This window comes from Amphibalanus amphitrite, unplaced genomic scaffold (assembly GCF_019059575.1).
Source record: "Amphibalanus amphitrite isolate SeventyFive unplaced genomic scaffold, NRLGWU_Aamphi_draft 000007F_arrow, whole genome shotgun sequence".
NCBI lineage: Eukaryota > Metazoa > Arthropoda > Thecostraca > Balanomorpha > Balanidae > Amphibalanus > Amphibalanus amphitrite.
The window spans coordinates 458,486-480,134 of record NW_024881503.1 but is presented as its reverse complement, the minus strand read 5'-3'; the positions used below and the strand labels follow the sequence as shown (position 1 = coordinate 480,134).

The 21,649-nt window shown below is 47.4% G+C and overlaps 1 protein-coding gene across 3 annotated transcripts in view; it reads right to left on the bottom strand.

The window, feature by feature from the left end:
• LOC122378372 (COP9 signalosome complex subunit 1-like) overlaps positions 1-21,649 on the bottom strand; it is a 62,846-nt gene that overhangs the window by 29,725 nt on the left and 11,472 nt on the right. For all 3 annotated transcript variants that reach the window (XM_043359360.1, XM_043359378.1, XM_043359367.1), the window contains exons 9-11: positions 9,046-9,170; positions 6,600-6,794; positions 5,043-5,172 (exon numbers count right to left, since the gene is read on the bottom strand). In XM_043359360.1, coding sequence (XP_043215295.1) covers positions 5,043-5,172; positions 6,600-6,794; positions 9,046-9,170 — 450 coding nt within the window. The remainder of the gene's footprint in view (positions 1-5,042; positions 5,173-6,599; positions 6,795-9,045; positions 9,171-21,649) is intronic.

The following is a 21,649-nucleotide window of genomic DNA, read 5'->3' as shown; positions in this document are numbered from 1 at the left end:
CAAGAAAAATAATTATATTCTTAGCTGAGGGTGTTTCGTGGTAGATAATCTGCGGGGGCAGCTGCCCTGAAAATTTAATCAAAATCTATCGGTTCGTGTGCAAACGGTGCAAGGTGCCCCAATTCGCTGCACCAAACACGAATCCTATCCCGAAATGGAAACACCCTCAGTTTGTTTTTCAATAGAAAAACACAATAGTAATTCGTATTCGTTTCGGGCTACACTGAGGTAAAAAATTGTTAAAAACCAAATATTTCGGCTTTATTGAGTAGCCTTGTTCACTGAACCAGTGAACCAGTGAACAAGGCTACTCAATAAAGCCGAAATATTTGGTTTTTAACAATTTTTTACCTCAGTGTAGCCCGAAACGAATACGAATTACTATCATTTACCTGAGGAAGATTAGAAATGACACTTCGTCAATACCAGAAAAACACAATTCTAAAGAATAGTGTTTGTCTAATGAAGAAACAACCTTCGGTAGAACTGGATTTGACACGAACACTGCCTATCTGCAGTAGGGGACCCAAAAATGTCAATGATATCGATCAGCCTCGGAACGCAACCGCATGTCTCAGAGGCATGCGGTTTTCTGCTATGAGTAGCCCCATTGGCCCCGCTTCATTCACTACTATTGGCTATTCATGTGTGAGGTGCCCACAAGCCGGAATCACGTGCCTCGTGGTTGGTGTCCACAGGGTCTTTTCGCCTCTCCTCTGAAATGAACGGTCCGATCCCAAGTAAAATATACGTGTATATATCGCAGTTTTCATTAATATATATTTGCGAAATTTATTTCCTGAATATATAGCACTAACTGCGCCACTTCATGCAATCGGGCCTGTGTATTGAAAGTTATATTTTTCCGACATATATTAAATAACCAGCATGTTTAGATAAACAACCAAAAATAATTATACAGCCAGCATGTCCAGTATGCTCAGCTCATCTCTGTTTGGGCCTTACCAGCCTGCATGCGGCTCTTAGAATCACGTCGTAGGGCACCTGTGATCCGTGTGCCTTGGTGACACAGGGAGGCCAACCTTGCGGCTGCGGGGCTAACAGTGTATCAATTGTTCAGTTGACTTGCCTTTTTCAGCCAGTCTGCCCTTTTCCATACTTCAAAGCGTGCTGACGGTCGCTCATGGCCTCCTGCTTGAGGCAGCCAGCTGAATAGTCTTAGAGGCGCGTGGGGGCATCTGACGGCCCTCGCCACCGTCACTAAACCGTGCTGCCTCACGTCACTGATTGGAGGGAAGATGAGGCCAAAGATGCGGCGCCGCACCATCACCAGCGTCGGGGATCGCATCAAAACGTGATTCAGACAACCGGTCTCTTGCAGGCACTTCAATGCGCCATTGCAGTTCATGTTGTATTCGTAGTCGTAACATTCGATGAATTCCGGTGACGGATGAACAGATACTGTGCAAAGCCAGGTCAGTGTCCTCGGTCACTCTTGGTTGGTTCCCACTGCGTCCGCCCTTTTCTAGCAGCGCGCGAGGCGGTGGAAGACGCTCCTCCATCATTGTAAGGTACCAGCCAGCTAACGGACAGGGCAGTGGCGCAGGCACGTGGGTCTCCTATCGCTGTTCAGCATATATTATGACAATGTGGTCAGATACATCCTCTTGGATGAGAGCTGCTTTGAAGCTGCAGAAACGTCTGTGGAAAGCTGCTCCAGGCGCTCATTCCCCGGTAACCGCTTTGGGGTGGTATCCACAGTGCAGAATCGGCGGATCGCAATCACTCGCTTCGACTCCAACAGACAAGTTGAAATCAAGATTACATGATGCGTTCTCTGTGCCATGAGCCCCCCATCTGCAGCTTTCAGATGACCAACTGCACGTCGGTGCAGTGCTGACCAGCACGACGAACTATCAGCCCCGTTCCGTACCCTGAGCAGAGAGAGCCAGCGTCGCCTCACAGCTCGCGTGATTTGTCTCCCAGCAGCACCAGTAAGGCTTCCGTACCTTCGTTGGTGATTTTCTGTTCTGAGTCCACTGTAAGTACCAACTGGATAAGTCCAGATCGTACATACATCCCGCCACAGCCTATCTGCTGGTGAGAGATGAGCTTTTGAACCACGGTCAGTGGTCACGTAGATCAGGCTAGTGAAGACGACGCGCTCCACTAACTCAGATTATAGGCGTTGGTAGGCGCGGTCGATCAGTATGAGTAAGAAAGACTTTACTTGTCTTACTTCGGAAAGCTTTTTGGTCACAATTCACAGTAGCAAGTAGCGTCTGCTCAGTTACAAGGTGGCCCACAAAGGGGATAGGTTTACTCAATTCACTGATACTCGGCTCTTCGCAACTTCTTCCAGACGTTTGCTGAGCTCGCCTGCAGCTAGGTAAGGTTCATGGCACCCTGAGAACTTCACTCTCAAGCCATTGTTGTGATAAACAAAGGCAAAACTTGGTAAAATTATGAAATAAATGTAAAACTGAAGCTATCAACAAAATCATAGCAAAACGTTTAAAACCGAAATGTCGCAATTTTTTTGTGAATTTTTGGCCGTTTCCAATGAGATTCACTGGTAAATAGGCATAATGCACGTGATTTTTTAGTTTTTCAACTGCTGCCAAAAGATACTGCCAAAGATCAGCTGCTTCTTGAGACACGGATGGGACTCGATCCGGCAGGGTGCACAGACCGACGCCATCTACACAGATTACTCCGCGGCCTTTACAAGTGTAAATCATACTCTTCTTCTACACAAGCTAAAAACGTCTTTCAACATCACCGGTCTGGCGTACTCCTGGATCGAGTCCTATCTCTCCGGCCGCAGACAGAGAGTCGTCCTGAACGGCAAACTGTCAGACTGGGCGCCTGTCACCTCTGGAGTGCCGGAAGGTAGTATTTGTGGGCCGTTGCTTTTTATCTGTTTTACCTCGGACATTAGCTACGCTGTTCGCACCAACTGTATTATGTATGCTGATGACGTGAAGCTTTACCACCGCGTGAAAAGTGCCGCCGATGCCGACGCCCTCCAGGCTGACCTGAACCGGCTCACCGAGTGGTCGCACATCTGGCGATTGAAACTTAACCCGACAAAGTGTCACACGATCTCTTTTACTTTGCGTAAATCGCCTGTTGTCCACAACTATTCACTGGACGGGACTGTCTTGGAACGCCGTCAAGAGACACGCGATTTAGGGGTCATACTTGACGCTAAACTCACGTTCGCCTCGCACGTGGATTCGACAGTGTCCAAGGCGAACCGGATGTTGGGCCTTCTCATCCGCAGTATGCAGCTGCCGAGACTTCGGCGTAGCTCACGCTTAGACCACCGGGCCCTGATATGCGCGTACAACGCACATGTTCGGTCTCTGCTCGAGTACGGCAGCGTAGTATGGTCAGGCACTGCTGATACCCATCTGAAACGTCTCGAGCGAGTCCAGCATAGGTTCCTCACGTGGCTGGCGTTCCGATCGGACCGGCCCAGCGTTGACCTGAGCTACGGGGCGCTTTTAGCTCATTTTAACATGTGCTCAGTTAAAGCTAGATTTATCCAGCATGACGTCATGTTTTTGTACAATGTGCATCACGGCCGCATTGACTGCCCCGATCTTGTATCGATGTTTGGCCTGTACGTGCCACCCCGATCAACTCGCAATCTTTCTCTCTGGGCCACACCTTTTGCCAGGGTCAACACTGTCCTTCGCAGCCTCCTCTCCCGAGTACCGGCACATACCAACTCCTTTCTCAGATCCTGTTCATCTGCTGATTTCTTCACCTCCACTCACTACTCCTTCTTGACTGGCGTTCGAACTTTCGCGAGTCGAGGTGGCACGTATTTGTAGGAAGCCGACCTGCACTAGCCGTGACTCAGTGCAATACTTTCTTTGTTTTTATTTTATCCCATGTGTCAGTGTGTAATTGTATGTATGTATGTATAGTTGTATTTTGACAAGCGCTGCGCTGGTTTTATGTCGTGACTGCACCTATTATTGGGCACGATGCCTGTTGGTGTTCTGGTGAATAAACATAAACATAAACATAAACATACATCATATTTTGGGGTCCCCTATTGCAGTTCATCAAACTTCGTGTCAAATCCAGTTCTACTGTTATCTATGATAAGGTAAATAGTTTCCGAGAAAAACGCACGTGAAATTTCGTTAAATCGATTTAGACGTGTCATGGAAACGTAGTGAGTGTCCAACGAAACCCCGCCCAGTTCCCTGCAATTAATTACAACGCTCGCTGGCGGTTGCATTAAAAATTCCGTGCTGCATTTAGTTTCACCAGCGCCCTGTTCAAGTGTCTGCAGCCGCCGCCGCTCCCGCGGTCAAAAAGGCTGGCGGCCAATCAGGCGAGAGCAGCATTCTGTGTATGACGTCACACTTAATGCGGCTGTCGCAGCTGCTCCCAAGCAGCCGCAGGGAAACTTCGATATAAACTGTGCGCGTGAGGCAAAACATTGCGGATTTCACTCTTTGTGTAGGTTGGTATATTTATTGTTTCGCAATAAAGTAATTAAGTAATCAAAACGGTCCTAATTGAAGCAATTTCGTCGTTAGGCAGCAATTACATAAAAGAGTTTATTAGTATTTCCGTTCAAAACACCGGTCAAAACAACTGCACCATTTTTTTTTTGTCGACAGCCGCAGCCGCAAAAGTGTTCAACCTGACCGAATCGTCTCCCGCACGTGGCGGCCGCAGAGCACTTGAGCAGCGCCCAGAAATCTGCAAAACAACCATAGCCTCAACGTTTACCGTAAATCAGTACGCTAGGGACTCCGACGTGGTTTCGAACTAATGCAGCAGCGTATCCATACGAACTGATCGCAACACCGAAATGTTCGCCTCGATAATGAATTTTTGGGGCAAAAACAGTCATTTCTAGCGAAAAAATGATTACCTATCGAACACCGACCTTCGGATACTTCTACGGACCAATCTTTGCCAAGTAGAGGTTTCCTGGGCCGCTATATGGAAGTCAATCGGGTTTTAATCTCACCTAACAGCATGAGTGTGCTTTTGTGCGTCCAGATTTCGCCTGTGGACCGACCGCCAATCGACCCTTCCCCCACTCTCACCTTGTTGTGCGAGTCAATGCGCGCCTGGATCTGCCCGTCCAGAATCAGACCCATGAGTTCGTTCTCCAGCTCCGGCACTGTCGTGTTGAAAGCGGCCGCCATCTTACGTAGGTCTGCCGACGCGTACGGGCTGCAAAACAGAGGCAAGCTCAGCACGAGCGGGCGGGGCGGCCGCAACAGAGACACGGGAGGCAGGGGCGGATAAAGCGAGAAGGCATAGGAGGGAGGACAAAAGGGAAGCGAGGAGAGCATTGGGGGATACAAAAGGCCGGGCCGCTGCTGATGTTTGAATCCTATTTATTTAGGTGATGTTAGAGCAGCAAGCCTGCCTTGCAAATTTGTAGCGTTAAAATGACGTAAACCAACAACAGCAGTTGTATCGCAAAAACCAGTCAATGTTGCATATATATGTAGAAACTCAAGAAAGCGTCGTAATATGACAGTGATTAAGACGTCTAGTAAATAATTCAGCTTTCACATTTATTTCAACACCTGACATTTACAGTAGGCACTAGGCATTTCCCAACAAAGCCATTTGGTGCAAGGTCCGTTTGAGCCGTAGATGGCTAGGAAAAGATTAAAAAATCGATGGTTAATAATCAAGGCGCAGGTCAGGGTGCAGTCCTGTTGCCACAAGACTGCTGCTTAACGCCCAAACACGACCCAGTTTTGGGATCGATTCATACATCAGTAGGTACACTGCGAATATAAAGGCAGTGGGGCGTGCGGCGCGCGGGCCATAATCCTCTGTTTTGCGCCCCAAATGGCACTCAAAGTGGCCTCCTGGGACCAGAGTAGCTGTCATCCCATGAATCAGGCACCGCCGGACGCACAGAATCAACCCTTTAGCAGCGGTTAAGTCGGCTGTTCCCGTTTGCACCGTCATAAGCGATAGCAAGGCTGCACCAATGATGTTTAGCATTCACAGTTCTATGCACAGAAGCGGCAGCAATTTTGGACGATTGCGTCATAATCCAGGTTGCGTTTTGCATTTCACGCCAGCTAGCATTCTGTTGGGGAAATCATAAAACATTGATGTGAAGACACGTAGCGTGGGCTAGCAGCTGACTAGAACACTGAACATTTTCTTTAATTTAATAATGAATGATTTTCATAATTTCAATAATATCGTTAGTCGTTACCAGTTAATGATAGCAAAATAAAGCGGGGTTATGCCTTATAAGTTATTGAAAAAAGCGGCGTTACAATTTATGGTCGAGGCGTATTCTGTGGGATGTGGACGAAACTCCCCACCTCTGATGATGATATGATGATGATGATGATGATGATGATGATAATGATGATGATGATGATGATGATGATGATGATGATGATGATGATGATGATGATGATGATGATGATGATGATGATGATGATGATGATGATGATGATGATGATGATGATGATTTGGAGGTTTAGGGCGCCCGTACTGCATGGCCATCGGCGCCCACTCCCTCTACAATCCCCACCCCTCTATTTACAGGTCCATTACCTCCGCACGAAGCCAGCTTCCCCACTTACCCCCCACCCCCACCCCCGGCCGCGTCAGACACCCACCTGAAGTACTGAACCAGTCCGCGGTTCCTGATCATGGCGTACAGCTGACGCACGTAGCGCGAGAGGTGCAGGTCTAGCAGCAGAGTGTCTCGCATCTCGTCCAGCATGCGCAGGCAGTCGGCGTACGAGGACTCGTGGAACCGGTGCAGGGCGTCACGCAGCTGCGGCTCCAACTCCAGGAACAGCTTGAACGAGCTACCGAACGGACGAAAAGGGGACGGAGTGATCAATGCTTTACAATGAACGAGCTGCCGAACGGACAAAAAGGGGTACGGAGTGATCAATGCTTTACAATGAACGAGCTGCCGCGGACGAAAAGGGGACGGAGTGATCAATGCTTTACAATGAACGAGCTGAGCGAAAAGGAACAGAGGGGACGGAACGATCAACACACACTACAGCAAACGAGCTAGGAGGATTGGAACGGAGGGGAGCTAGTGATCAACATGCTTTTACGCTCAGCCACATTCATGCCCGTGCCCGGTCCAACCATAATATTTTGGGCCTACATTTTGACATATTGCGGGTAGATGGCGAGATCCCCGTAAGTCTAGCATGGCCCTCTTTCGCAAGTTGGACTGAATTGCGACGTTGCTCAAACAGCGCGCACCCTCACAGCCACGAATTCACATCTAACACTGAGGCACTAGACAGGTACCTACTTTATCTACAAGGCCAAGAGGAGGACTTGTCAACATCATCATTATGAAATGTTTTCTGTGACTGCTGAAGCTTGGGACTAACCGTTGAATTATTGTGTACGGTATTGCCAGTTACTGAGTGGTGTTCTTGGCACGTTTTTATCAGTTTCATTTGGTCAAGTGTACTACTGGACCAGCATACTGCCTTCAGCAATACCAGTCAGCAAATGAACAATACTGGAACTGGATACTACACAACCATGAATATTACATCAACTGTTCTAGTGGAAACGCATTACGCCTTCAGCAATATCTGATCGCAAATAAATAATGCAAACCACGCCCAGCACGGCTTGCAGCTCTAAAAGTCATACCACTGTCGATTATCATCACCTAGGGAATATAGGAAGGCTCCAAAGAACCTTCAAAGCACCCAGTTAGCACATAATTTGCGCTAGGTATGCCTACGTCGGTCCATGGCGCAAAGGTTATCCAGTAATAAACCTGTTGGTGTAAGGATACCCGGGACATTATCACTGGACAATGGTGGCGTCATGACAGGCTGTCTGGCGGCGTGACGTGTTTAGAAATGGCCTCCGTGCCTTACCCTCACGGGACGCCTTCCACCAGGCGGGTCGGTCACTTCTGTGGCCGCTCCTATGGCTGTTGGTCCCGAGTAACTCCTCTCAGGTTACACCACAGCATGTTTACCAATCAGAGGATAAATAATACAGGAGGATTGCATGGGTGGAGGCCTGCCGACTGTAGACCCATAGCACCTGTGTCGTGACGCAACAGAATGGCTCGTGACTGATTTCATCGGGGCAGAAATCATGCAGAAACAATGCCAGTACAGACGTAAATAAAACGCCCTCGCCGGCTAACAACGCTAGAGAGAGAGAGAGAAAAAAAAACACCCACTAAGCTATTGCTTATTAGTACCGCTGCAATTGGATAAAGATCAGCATAGGTAATTATTGATTGCCCAGTATAACCACATCAAAACCGCATGAAGTTTCTGAGCAAACATAGACAATGATTGGTACCAGCGCTTTGCAGACAGCATTGCTAGTCAGTTCCTGAAAGCACCTGAAAGTCCGTCGATGAAAGACATACTTCAATCACGACATTGATATTATACTCGTATTTTAAGGAGAGATGTTGATACATAACTGGCTACCTGCAGTAAAAATGCGCCCAGCAGTGGAAGCAATATATTTGTTTGTTTGTTTGTTTGTTTGTTTGTTTGTTTGTTTGTTTGTTTGTTTGTTCGTCTAGTTCGCTGGCTGTCTGTTTGCTAAGACTACAGGGCGCGCCGGCTGCGATGGTCATTTTCCGCCACGAGCATCCTGTACACTTGATACTCAGCTGTGGAACACCATTGTACGTACATCGCCAAACCTAGCTCCTAATCCCTTTGGCTTTTACCATAGCTCAGCGGATTGAGCGTTGGACTCCCAGTAGTGAAGAGCCCGGGTTCGAGCCGATCCGGCACCCGATATTTGAGACTCCTGACGGGAGTGGTCTGCGGTTGGTGGGAGCAACTGCAGTCGGTCGAAGTCGGTTGAGTGGGACAGGCCGTGTCTGACTTTGGTGGATACGTTTAAGTTTCGTATCTAGAATTTCCCATTACCTGGGCGATCGGACGGTAGGGGTCGGGACCTACGCAACAAGCTCGGCTTAGCGTGTGCTCCGGCTCTGTCAATCCGTCCATTAGAACTAAACTTCGAAAAAAAAAACATGTCCCTCAAAGAATACCCCTAGTGACTTCGCACAAATGACGTCATCAGTGACGTCACACTCACGCGCTGCCGATGACGTCCGTCTTGAGCTGCGCCCGACTGTAGGTGGCCAGCGCGCAGAGGCCGCCGTAGACGGCCACATTGGACGGGGAGATCAGCTCAGGCAGGTCGCAGTGGTCGAAACTGCACTGTGGGTCAGAGAGAAGATATGGCGGTCAAATCTACGCTGTGGGACACAAGGGGAGCTGATATGACGGTCAAAATGGCACTGTGGGACACAAGAGATATATGGTGGTCAAAACTGCGCTTTGGAAAACACGGGAGATACACTACATATACATTACGTCCGACACTGCACTGTGGGACACACGGGATATATGACGTCCAAAACTGCACAGTGGGACACAAGAGATACAAGACAGTCAAAACTGCGCTTTAGGAAACACGGGAGATACACAGAAGACACATAACGTTCGAGACTGCGAGACAGTCACATTAGCTATGTGGCGGTTAAAACTGCACTGCGGGACACACTGGCTATTTGATGGTCGAAATTGCACTGTGGGACACAGGGGAGACGTGGTGGTAAAAACTGTACTGTGGGATACACGGAAGATGTAGAGATCAAAACTGCACTGTGTGACACGACACAGGAAATATTGGGGGGGGGGGGGAGGAATGTGTCACACTGCGAACTGTTGTGTAACATCGCACAGTGACTCGAGAGGTGAAGACGGTGGTCAAAACTGCACTCCGGAGTTGGACAGGCGAAGCAAACGGCGACCAGAACTGCACTGAATGTAAATTTAAGAGTTGTTTAATTACGTTCTGCAACTGCAGCTGAAGTTAATATGTAGCAGTGGTGGGCACTTCCATAGCTCCCATCGAAAACGATTATCGAAGTCGTTATCCACGAATTACGATAACCTTTTTCAAGTTTATTGTTATTGATTATCGTTACCGAAGTAGCGTTATCGAAGTCCCCGTTTCGGTCAATCGATAACGATAACTTAAAAAAAAAATATGACGCGAGCGTATTTAAGGGAATAGTTCACCTTCAACAAAAAAGTTTGAACTGAGATAGCAGTTTTGTAGATTGAGCACTGAAAAATGCTATTCGGAACGTCTTTCGGCCCAACAAGCTCTGTCGCTAAAGTTATTCAAGTTTTTCGACAAATGTTTGCCTTATTTAAGGAATATCTAAGGAATTACATAATATTTAAAAGCTTATTACTTTCAAATATTTTATAATTTCGATTTCTTTTAAAGTTATCGTTACCGTTATCGCATTATCGAAGTCACCGACCTCGAAAAGGGTTATCGAATTATCGTTATCGAAGTCGCGGTCGAGTTACGAGCAGGGTTGTATACGACTCAATCAATAGCAATCAATTCAATCACGACAAATTTGGGAAACCAATCAAATCAATCAAGTCAGAGCAGTTTTCGGGAATTGATTCAATCGACTCAAACGCGACAATGAAATGAATCAATCAACTCAATCAAACGACTCAAACCAAGACATACATTAGGTTTTTTGCCCCACCAACTTGGAAAAGTGTCCATAGCAGTCTGGTGTACCTACCTACCTACCTACCTACCTACAGAAGAAACATAAAAAATATTGTCATTTAAAATTATAAATTGCCATGCCATTCAAAGATTATATGTAATAAGGAAGGATACCTAGTGATGGACAGGTGGATCATGATATTGAGGTTCAATGGGTAGAATTGGAGCAGAAGTTGCATTCATAGACCTCTACATACCTCTACATAGACCTCTACATGGTATGTAGAGGTCTATGTTTCATTTAATGGGTGCAAAATAACCCAGTAGTTGACTCGCCCCTTAACCCAAATCACCACCTTTCACCTAAAAGTTGTCAATTTAATTTTGGCCATATTCCAGCTAAGTCATCAGGCCATCTACCCCATGTAAAGCCCCTGTCTGTCTCTTATGTGAGTTATGCGGAGCTCTTCTGAAATGAACCCTAAACATAATGAACCTAGCTAGGTTTCATGCCACACCGACACCATATGAAAGTGTTGAAAATGTGCTACAAATTTGACAACTTCATTAGGTATGCTTTATGAAGACAGCAGGAAAGCAGGTAGGTACCTACTTACCTGCCTAGATGTGTCACTGGCTACCAACAGTACCAACGAAGGTAGATCGGTTATATGTGAAGAATTCAAAACATTTTATTGCAATACAATTTGAAACTGTTAGGACTGGGGGAAAGGGATGAGGATTAAAAATATATTTAAAAGGAAATGGAGAGGACAGGTACTCTGGAACCACAGGATAAGTTGAAAGGAAGTAGGAACAGGAAAATTAAAACGCGAAATCGGCACGGTGCGACTGCGAAAAAACAAAGAAAACGTTTTGCCAACAAGTATGCTAAGCTTTTATAAATCCTTATTCTACATCTTTTGATTTTTTGGTAAGATGACGTCATTGATAATCATGTAGTATGGTAGATTATCATAAAATAAATCGTTTTTTCAACACCAATTTCGTTTTAATTATTATTTCATTTGAAATAAAACCACTTTATAATATTCGGTAAAATATTTTAAGGAAGATGAAATATATTTAATATGTTATGCTTAGGCTCTCAGGAGAAAAGGATCAACAAACGTTCTGCTGCAAATTAAACAAATGCAGCAAATTTAGCGAGACGAAAACGGCGCTTTTGTTTCAGTTATTTTGTAGGGGTTTCAGATATTTATAGAGTTCAGTGGGTTGTTTCTGAGGAGATGTGGAGATGTGAATTATTAATTAATCACACTTTATTAGTATATAGGGCCTTGCACTTTATCATCTGGATTAAAAAAAAAGTTTCCTACTGAGTGCAGAAAGGTAGGTAGGTGCATCGCCAGGTTCTATCACCAGGATTGGAGCAGTTATTGCAGTTGAAAGTCAAAGTTGGCTGTCCATGTTTAGGCCCTGTTCTTTATTTGGCCATCTACCCCATATTGCAGTTGTGATGACAAGCAGTTTTCAGTGTAGTTTTGTGATCTTTGATGTCATCAATTGGTGTCATTATTTTTCGTCAACTAAAACTTATTTGAACTTTCCATTCAATCGACTCAATCATACGAGTCACTCTAATTTTCGGGAATCAAATCAGTCAACCAGTCGCTAAAGTCAAACGAGTCAGTCAACCAGTCATCTCGAAAAGTCAATCGACTCAATCCAATCAACTCAAAATACGCGTTGAATCAAATCAATCAATTCAATCGACTTGATTGGTATACAACCCTGGTTACGAGTGCGCACCACTGAATTATGTATTCCCGCTCAGCCTTTCTTCTGTCTACCGTGCTTAACGCAAGAACGTATTATCAACCCTCATGACAGAACATAACTTTTTTCAATGATTCACATCTGCAACAGTTTATTGCTTCCTGCTCAATGCCAGAAGCAAAGGACCTTCACTCCATTATAAACATGGATTAGCTAAAAATAGCTACGGGCGATTCAGAGATCTCACGGTACGTATTTATCGATTGTTGTTTGACGGGCTTACTGCTCGTTAAGAGGACTGCACAATGCACAATTTATAGGTAACTTGTTTCATAGCTAACATGATACTGTAATAAGCTTAAAACGATTCGCACGATGTATCTACGTAGCGACAAAGCGATCGTTAACGTCTTCATGTGTTCCGCAACATATGCGTATGACATCATAGGCAGGTCAATGGGTACGCAAAATACCACGGGCAGTATAAAAGTGAGACACTAATGAACCAAAAGCGCGAGTGATACTGTTCCATAAATGCAATCATTACTTGATGTATCTATAAATTGATTTTTAGCTGGAACACATACATTCTATAATGTCTCTGTCCCAGCTAAAGAATAATAGCTAAACAAAAGCTCCCGAAACAACTATATTAAGTTGGTGTCTTAAACATTTTAATTATAGAAGAATCATTACTTGTTAACATTCCTAATTGCAGATGCTTACGGGAGCATTTCTGAAGAACGCTTTTACGCAACAAAAGTGTTTGACCCTTACCTCACGTCAATTACATGGTAACAATGAGAAAAAAGATTAAAATAATAGGCAAATAAAAAACGAAAGCCAATTTCTTCAAACACGTAGCACTAAACAATATCTCACATATTTCCTGGCTTCTTTGTTACGGATGATGATAGGCATAGAATGGCAGCTTCGACACAAAAGATAAATATGTCGGAGCTACTTTCCTTTTCTGTGACAAGTCCTTGGAAAGGAGCAGCCTGTTATTCCACCCTCACCACCAGGGCTGCGGAGTCGGAGTCGGAGTCGGAGTCGGTCGGAGTCGACAGTTGTAACCGGAGTCTGAGTCGGAGTCGGAGTCGATTTTAGGAACCCGAGCCGGAGTCGGAGTCGGAGTCACCGAAAATCTGTCGACTCCGCAGCCCTGCTAGGTCTGCGGAGTCGGAGTCGGGAGTTGGAGTCGGTCGGAGTCGACAATTCTGCCCGGAGTCGGAGTCGGAGTCGGAGCTGGTTTTTGAAAGCCGGAGTCGGAGTCGGAGTCGGAGTCGCCGAAAATCCATCGACTCCGCAGCCCTGCTCACCACGCCTAGTTCTTGCTGCAAAACGCAGTCGCAATAGCACATACCGATACCCGATACCGCACGCTGCCACCATTACGCGCTGTATACGTCTAATACTGCCCGTCCACCTCTAATAAACAAGCAAACAACTAACTAACATCACAGGCAGTGTTCGCCACGCCATGTGTGAAATGTCCATAACGGCAATACAGTGCATACATAACATCCATCGAGCAAACCGCAGAGGCCGCCATGCCCAGCCCCTTCATGCTCCATTTCCCCGCTATGGGCGGGAGCCAGCGGGTAACTGCGAGGTCGGCAGCGTGCCGAGACCCCGAAATGTCGTATCGCCTCGGTCGCCGAGCCGGACGGTTCGCTCCGCGCGGGTCCGGTACCTGTCAGCCGTCAGTGAGGCCAGCCTATGGCCGAGTGACCGGCTCCGTTACCGCCGGGCGGCGGCGGCCCTTTGTTCGAGAACAGTGCAGTGAAAAGTGCAGTTTGTGAAAAAGAGTCGTGCGATGGTGCCATGGTACACCCATGCTGCTTGGCTCGTGAGCTGAGTGATAAACACTTGCGACGGTCCGTTGATCTGTGTCGCTATGCTCTCAGACAGTGACGAATTCAACACTGATTGTGCCGCGTCAGACGTTGAGTGCATCGAGAGACGAAACGACAAACCCTCAATCAGACAAGCTTCTGTGCCTGAAATGATGAAGCGAGTCGCAGCTAACAAGCGCCGTGCACCCAGTCGCGGCTCCCAGTCGCCGCGGGACTCGACCTCGCCCGGGGCTAAGCGGCCGGCCGCGGAGGGTGTGGAGCTCAGCGAGAGGGCACTGGCTACAATCCAGACTATGATTGACGGTGCGGTCGCTAAAGTCGCTTCTTTGTACGAGCCGCAAATACAACACTTGCAGATGCGACTGGAACAAGTAGAGGGAGAACTGATGGATCGCGACGTCGAGATCCGTCGCCTCAGGGAGCAGCTAGAAGCCCGCGACAGCGCCTTCGAACATCTAACCCAGCGGGTTGAAAGCATGGACGTTAATCGACGACTGTCGTCCCTGATCCTTACGTGCGATGATTTTCGGCGCCGCGACGACCATGAGGACATCGAAGAACTTGTGGTCGAAGTTATCAGAAAACGGCTGCCGAGCATCAAACTGGTCACGGCGGATATTCAAGTCGCACATCGACTGTCGGCGAAAAATAAAGTGATTGTCAAGTTCCTGAAACGTCGCTTGCGAGATGACATTTATGAGAGCCGCTTTTCGCTGTTCGGCCGCGGGGGCTCGGCGCCTGGTGCACGCCGTGACAGTCTGGCCCCCCTCTACATTACGGAGAGCCTCACGCCGACCAGAACCGCTCTGTACCAGGAGCTCCTTCGTGCCAGGCGGCCGGAGAACGGCCAGCTGGTCGCCTCAGTTTTCAGCCGTCGCGGAGTTGTCTGGTGCCGCAGGGAGAGGGGCGGCGGTAACATCAGCGTCCCCGACGAGCAGCACCTGCGGCGCATCCTCGGAGGGGCTCGATTCCCGCCCCCTCCGCCCCCCGATTCGGCCTCGGCGGGTCGCGTGCCGGCCGGTCGCTCCGGCGGGCCGCGCGCTGGTGCCGGTGGCGGGGGCGCCGTGACCTCGTTGGAGCCGGCGCCGCGCGGGGGCGGGGGGCATGCCGTGCGTGCGCCGGCGGCGGCTTCGGCTGCTGCGTCTGCTCCGGCCGCTTCGACTGCCTCATCTGTTCCGGAGGCCGCGGTCGCTCCGGCGGCGCCGTCTGTTCCGGCTGCCGCGGTCGCTCCGGCTGCTGCCCCGTCCCCGCCCGCGTCTGGTGCGGTGCGGTCGTCCGCCGCGGTCTCCGCGTCGGTGTCGGCGCCGACCGATGAGAGCGGGTAGACACTCGGCTTCCCTGTCGCGTCGGTGGACCTATGTGAAACTCGGTAAGCCCTATGAATTGCGTCAGGTCTCGCTGACGTCGCGATCGCAGACCGGTCGTCGTTGCCAGTTGCGTGAGGTATATATAGAGTTCCGCCTTGCTTCGTTATCCTTTTTAACCGTGCGGTGTGTTGATTGGTTTTCTTAATAGAGTTAAGATGCGTAATGTTTCGTGTACCTACCAAGTTTTTTTTTTTCTTTTGAGTGGTCTAAGGTAAAAAGCTGCAGTACAGCGGCAGGTTCTGGTCCAGTATCGAGCGGTTCGGGTTGCAGGTCTTTGCTAGCGGCTGTTAAGTTAAGTGAGAGGGACAGCTGACTACGAGTATGTAGAATACCGCAGCTCGGTCGTACTGACTCCGTCAATATCGTGTATTAGGCAACGTGCGTGTTCCGGTCGCACATAGCAGCACCCCGTCGGCTGACCGGCCGCTCGCCGCCCGGGGGTACACTCCGACAGGCTCGGTGTATGGGTGCGCCTGTTCAGTTCGGGGCGCCAGATGAGGGGTTTTTGGTTGGGGTGGGAAGTGTTTACTTGTTTTACTGTGAACTGGATTCAGAGTGTCAGGACGGGATAATTTTCATCAGAAAAGCTAATGCCTATAAGCCACGGAGGCGCATATTGACCGAAAACATGAAGTGTTCAATCAGATGCTGCAATGATCTAGAACTTCAGTTGCATCGGCTACTGTGCCGTTGCGGAGATGTTGCGAACTTGATAGGATTGAGCATGGGATACCTTATGCCGTTGAAGGTCAGCTTAAGATTCATTTTTTGGAAGTTCATAGTTCACCTGTGTAATGGAAGAAGATAGACAAAGCCTTCTTAATTTGTCCATTGTTACATTTAATGTTCGCGGTCTTCGGGACCGCATAAAGAGAAGATCAATTTTCCGGCATCTCAGAATTGCATATTCGAAAAACATCATTGTGTTACAGGAGACGCATTCAAGACCAAGTATGGAATTTGGATGGAAAACTGAATGGAAGGGCAAAATGATATTTTCTCACGGTTCTGAATCGGGCCAGGCCGGTGTTGCCATATTGTTTCCTCCCGGATTCGCATTTAACGTTAATGCGAGTCAGATAGACGATAAAGGTCGATTCGCGGTCGCCGAAATCGTGTTACGGGATTGTAATGTGCCAATCATCGGTGTCTATGGACCAGCCAATGACAACCAAGACCATAAATGTAAATTTCTTGACACGGTCAGAGAGCTGCTACTGTGCTATAACAGCCACAAGGTACTTTTGGCAGGTGACTTTAATATAAAGCTTGATCCACTGGATACGGATAGTACAGCGTTCAAAAAATCACGAGCCTCTACAAAGCTGCGCGACATAATAGATGAGTTTTCACTTCAGGATTGCTGGCGAGCTCAGCATCCAGCAAGCAGACAGTATACATGGCGACGAGTGACACCGCTACAGCAGTCACGCATCGATTACATATTCGTTGGCTCTAGCTTAGTACAGTATAACTCGGTTAAGGCCAAGATTGAAGCGGGGCTGCTTAGTGACCATAATTTCGTCGTGTTGAGCATTGATATGTCAGTCGAGCCACGTGGACCCGGAATATGGAGATTTAATAACAACCTATTGAAAGATGACATTTATGTTAGATCAGTAAAAGATGAGATAAGAAAAGCCGTTAATAAGATAGGAGAATATGATGACGATATGCATAAGGGTATTTTAGTGGAAATGATGCTTAGTAGAATTAGAGTAATTTCAATTAAGCGTAGCAGAACATTAGCTCGCGAGATAAGAAAGGAAGAGAACGCAATTTATAACAAATTATGTGACTTAGATGCCAAATTGGCGCAGGCACCATGTGAGCAGGTGAGAAGTGAATATGTAAGTACACGCAGCCGATTGGAAGAGATTAAACAAGAAAGGGGAAAATCGGCTATTATTGCTTCACGAGCAAAGTGGATAGAAGAGGGCGAAAAGTCAACAAAGTACTTTACTCGAATGGTGGAACAACGAGCCGCGCAAAAGAATATCACCGCGATTAAGGAGATAGACGGTAGCACAGTTAGGGGCAATAAAGCAATCTTAAATGCATGCGCCGATTATTACAGAAATCTTTACGAGTCAAAATCATTAGGACGCGATAAGTATAGTTATTTTGTACCTGATAACAACGCAGAACGGCTGTCTGAGGTAGAAAAGCTAGCATGTGAGGGACCGATCACAAAAGAAGAAGGAAGAGTTGCCCTATCAAAAATGGCATTGAATAAAGCCTCAGGAATATCGGGGTTTTCTGCAGAATTTTTCGCCCTGTTCTGGGATGATCTAGGTGAGCTTTTGACTGATTATGTAAATGAGGCGCGAAGCCAGGGAATGTTTTTTATAGCCCATCGTAGAGGTGTTTTAACGTTAATCCCCAAAAAAGGTGACCAAAGAATGTTGGAAAACAAAAGGCCAATCTGCTTACTTGATGTTATTTATAAACTGGTGGCAAAAGTGATTGCGTTAAGAATTGAAAAAGTGATAGATAAACTGATCAATAAAAGTCAAACTGGCTTCCTAAAAGGCAGATATATCGGTGAAAATCTAAGGCTGGTGTCAGATGTTATAGAATATTGCAAAATAGACGACGTAGATGGAATTCTACTTGCATTAGATTACAAAAATGCTTTCGATTCGATCGAACACGATTTTTTGCAATTCACACTCGAAAGCTTTAACTTTGGACCAAACTTGCGATCTTGGATTACGCTGCTGTACACGGGTGCTCAGCTCACAGTTTCCAATAATGGATATACTTCTGACTGGTTCCCGTGTACCAGAGGGACGTTTCAAGGCTCGCCTCTCAGCGGGTTGTTGTTCATCCTCTCGGTGGAGTTGTTAGCGATTAAGATACGGTCCATGCAGAATATTCAGGGCATTGTGATCAGTGGTCAAGAAGTTAAACTCAGTCAATATGCTGACGACAGTACTTTGTTTCTCCGCAACAAAGATTCTGTCGAGCAGGCCTTAGACGTCATAAAAGTATTCCAACAGGCATCTGGACTTGAACTTAACATCCACAAAACAAAGCTCATGTGGCTCGGTAAACGGTCGAACGCTTTCGAATCCATTCATGCCATTGAAGCTGTGCCAAAAATCAAAATTCTGGGAGTTTGGTTCTGTGCGTCAGGCCCGTGTGGCGCTGACAACATTGCACCAATCACCATTAAAGTAAAGCGTATATTAAATTCATGGTCGCAACGTAGTTTGACGATTAAAGGTCGAATCGTGGTGTCAAAAACCCTGCTAGCTTCCCAGATCGTCTTCTTGTCGATGTGTGCCACTATTCAAAAGGCAGATTTGGACGAACTTCAGAGACTGCTCATGAATTTTCTTTGGAGAGGCAGACCCCCGAAAGTGGCCAAAGCTACATTAGTGCAAACGATTAGAAATGGTGGTCTAAACGCTGTAGATATTTTTTGTTTCTACACAGCTTTACAATTATCCTGGATTAAAAGAATGGCGTTCTGTTCCGAATCCCCATGGCGGATTATTTTACAACGCCGTTTAGGGGAATTCAATATAACTGACCTTCTTAAGAGCAACAACGCCAAATCATATTTAAGAGAACTGAAAGTTCCTCAATTCTATAAAGACATAATATCAATATTCCATAACATAAATACGTCACCAGTAAACAATGCCGTTCAAGCCCGACTGCAAAATCTCTGGCACAACGATAAAATTAAGGTGAACAACAGACACACATTCAACAAAGCCCTGTACAGTTGTGGAATACGATACGTTGACGACTTAGTTGGCGATAACGGCGAGTTTTTGAACTACGCGCAGATTCTAAGAAAGTTCCCACGATTAAATGTAGACTTTCTCACCATTAACTCTTTGAGAAGGTCAATCCCAAAGGAATGGAAAGACATGATTAAAGGTAACCCACTTAGTGTGGCCACGTCGGAGGACAAAGAAAACATTTTCTTTCTAGGTAGTAATTCGTCTAAAGTCATGTTGGAACACTGCAGAAGTCATCACTATTATAAGAGACTGATCGACAAACATCAACCTAGAGCGGAAATTAAATGGACGGAAGAAGGTGCACGCGTTGCTAACTGGAGTAAAATTTACATGATCCCATATAATTGTACAAAATCTACTAGATTACAGTCACTTCATTATAGGATTATTCATCGGTACATTCCCACCAGGAAATTCCTATGTACGAGGGGGATAGCTGGTAGCCCACTCTGTTTGAAATGTTTCGCCGTGGACACATTACAACACTTTTTCTGCGACTGCGAAGACGTTGAAAACCTTTGGGTGATAATCGTTGGTGCTTTAAAACGTTCCTTTAATCTTTCTGATCGTCAAACATCTAGCGAAAATATGTTACTTGGAATATGTGATGCGCCTCCTGTTGTTAACCTTATAATTCTCCTGTGTAAGAATTATATAATAAATTGCAAACTAGGGCAACATGTAGGTGATAATATAGATATTGAAACATTCAAACACATCCTCAAACAAGAATTCAAAGCAGAGATGTTGATCGAAAAGAAAAATAATGTCGTAGAAGATGTAATTAAGAAGTGGCATAAGGTATTTGATGCTGAGGGGAATTGTGTATTGTTCTGACACGCGTGAACTTATAACCCGGTCCCTTGTACCGGGCTGCACCGATTAGGCGCGATTGCGCGAAATGCGTAACGAGCGAGCATCGCCTCGTGCGATCCGTGGCCCCCGCCCTACCCCATCCGGGCTAACCCGTGCCCGGCCCCCTGCATATGCAGGGCAGGCCGGGCCGCCGGCCCGTCGCGCGGACCGCCTGTGGCCCGCGCTTGGCGGGCCGGTGGTCAGGGGGCGCCGCCTCGCGTGGGTAGACGCACGTAGGTGCGAGGCGGCGCGGGCGGGGGCCAACAGCCCCGTCCAAGCCCAGTGCGGGACGGGCTGAGGCATACCCGGACGTACCTGTAATGTCATTGTCTATTATCTACATAGGTGTGTCTATTGCCAACTGCTTTTGTGTGTACTCAGTGTTAAGTTGTGGACTCATTCTAAGTGTCAATCTGTGTGTGCGACGTGTGTTGTGTCTTCTTTATGTGTAAATAAATTATTCTGCCAGAAAAAAAAACCAGGGCTGCGGAGTCGGAGTCGGAGTCGGAGTCGGTCGGAGTCGACAGTTGTAACCGGAGTCTGAGTCGGAGTCGGAGTCGATTTTAGGAACCCGAGCCGGAGTCGGAGTCGGAGTCACCGAAAATCTGTCGACTCCGCAGCCCTGCTAGGTCTGCGGAGTCGGAGTCGGGAGTTGGAGTCGGTCGGAGTCGACAATTCTGCCCGGAGTCGGAGTCGGAGTCGGAGCTGGTTTTTGAAAGCCGGAGTCGGAGTCGGAGTCGGAGTCGCCGAAAATCCATCGACTCCGCAGCCCTGCTCACCACGCCTAGTTCTTGCTGCAAAACGCAGTCGCAATAGCACATACCGATACCCGATACCGCACGCTGCCACCATTACGCGCTGTATACGTCTAATACTGCCCGTCCACCTCTAATAAACAAGCAAACAACTAACTAACATCACAGGCAGTGTTCGCCACGCCATGTGTGAAATGTCCATAACGGCAATACAGTGCATACATAACATCCATCGAGCAAACCGCAGAGGCCGCCATGCCCAGCCCCTTCATGCTCCATTTCCCCGCTATGGGCGGGAGCCAGCGGGTAACTGCGAGGTCGGCAGCGTGCCGAGACCCCGAAATGTCGTATCGCTACACTGGCATATAATCACCCAAATCCACCTGACCCTACCTCCCCGGCCGGCGGAGAGCTAGAGATAGGCACAACGCCAACAGTAATGTCGAAAATCTACACAGGTAGGTATTTACACACAACTGCAAGCACATGTATTGTGATTACTTCCACCAAGTGGACGCAACAGCCAGCATGAAAATACCGCGCTGTCACTTCTAGGAACGTCGAAAATGGCACGCTTACTCGTATTCTTCTTTCTGTCACTTTCAACATGCAACGACACAGCCCGCGGACTTGAGTATATTTCATGCAGCACCAGTACCCCACGACGATAATCCTATTTCCAATGCTTGTTTCACAACAGTTGATCCAATGTCCTCTCATCTAGCGGTTTCCCAACAGCAAGCCATGGTGCGATCATATGCCAGAGCCAGTCTGGCAAAGGTCGACCACCCCCGGGAGGATGTCCAGCATCTCACTCTCGC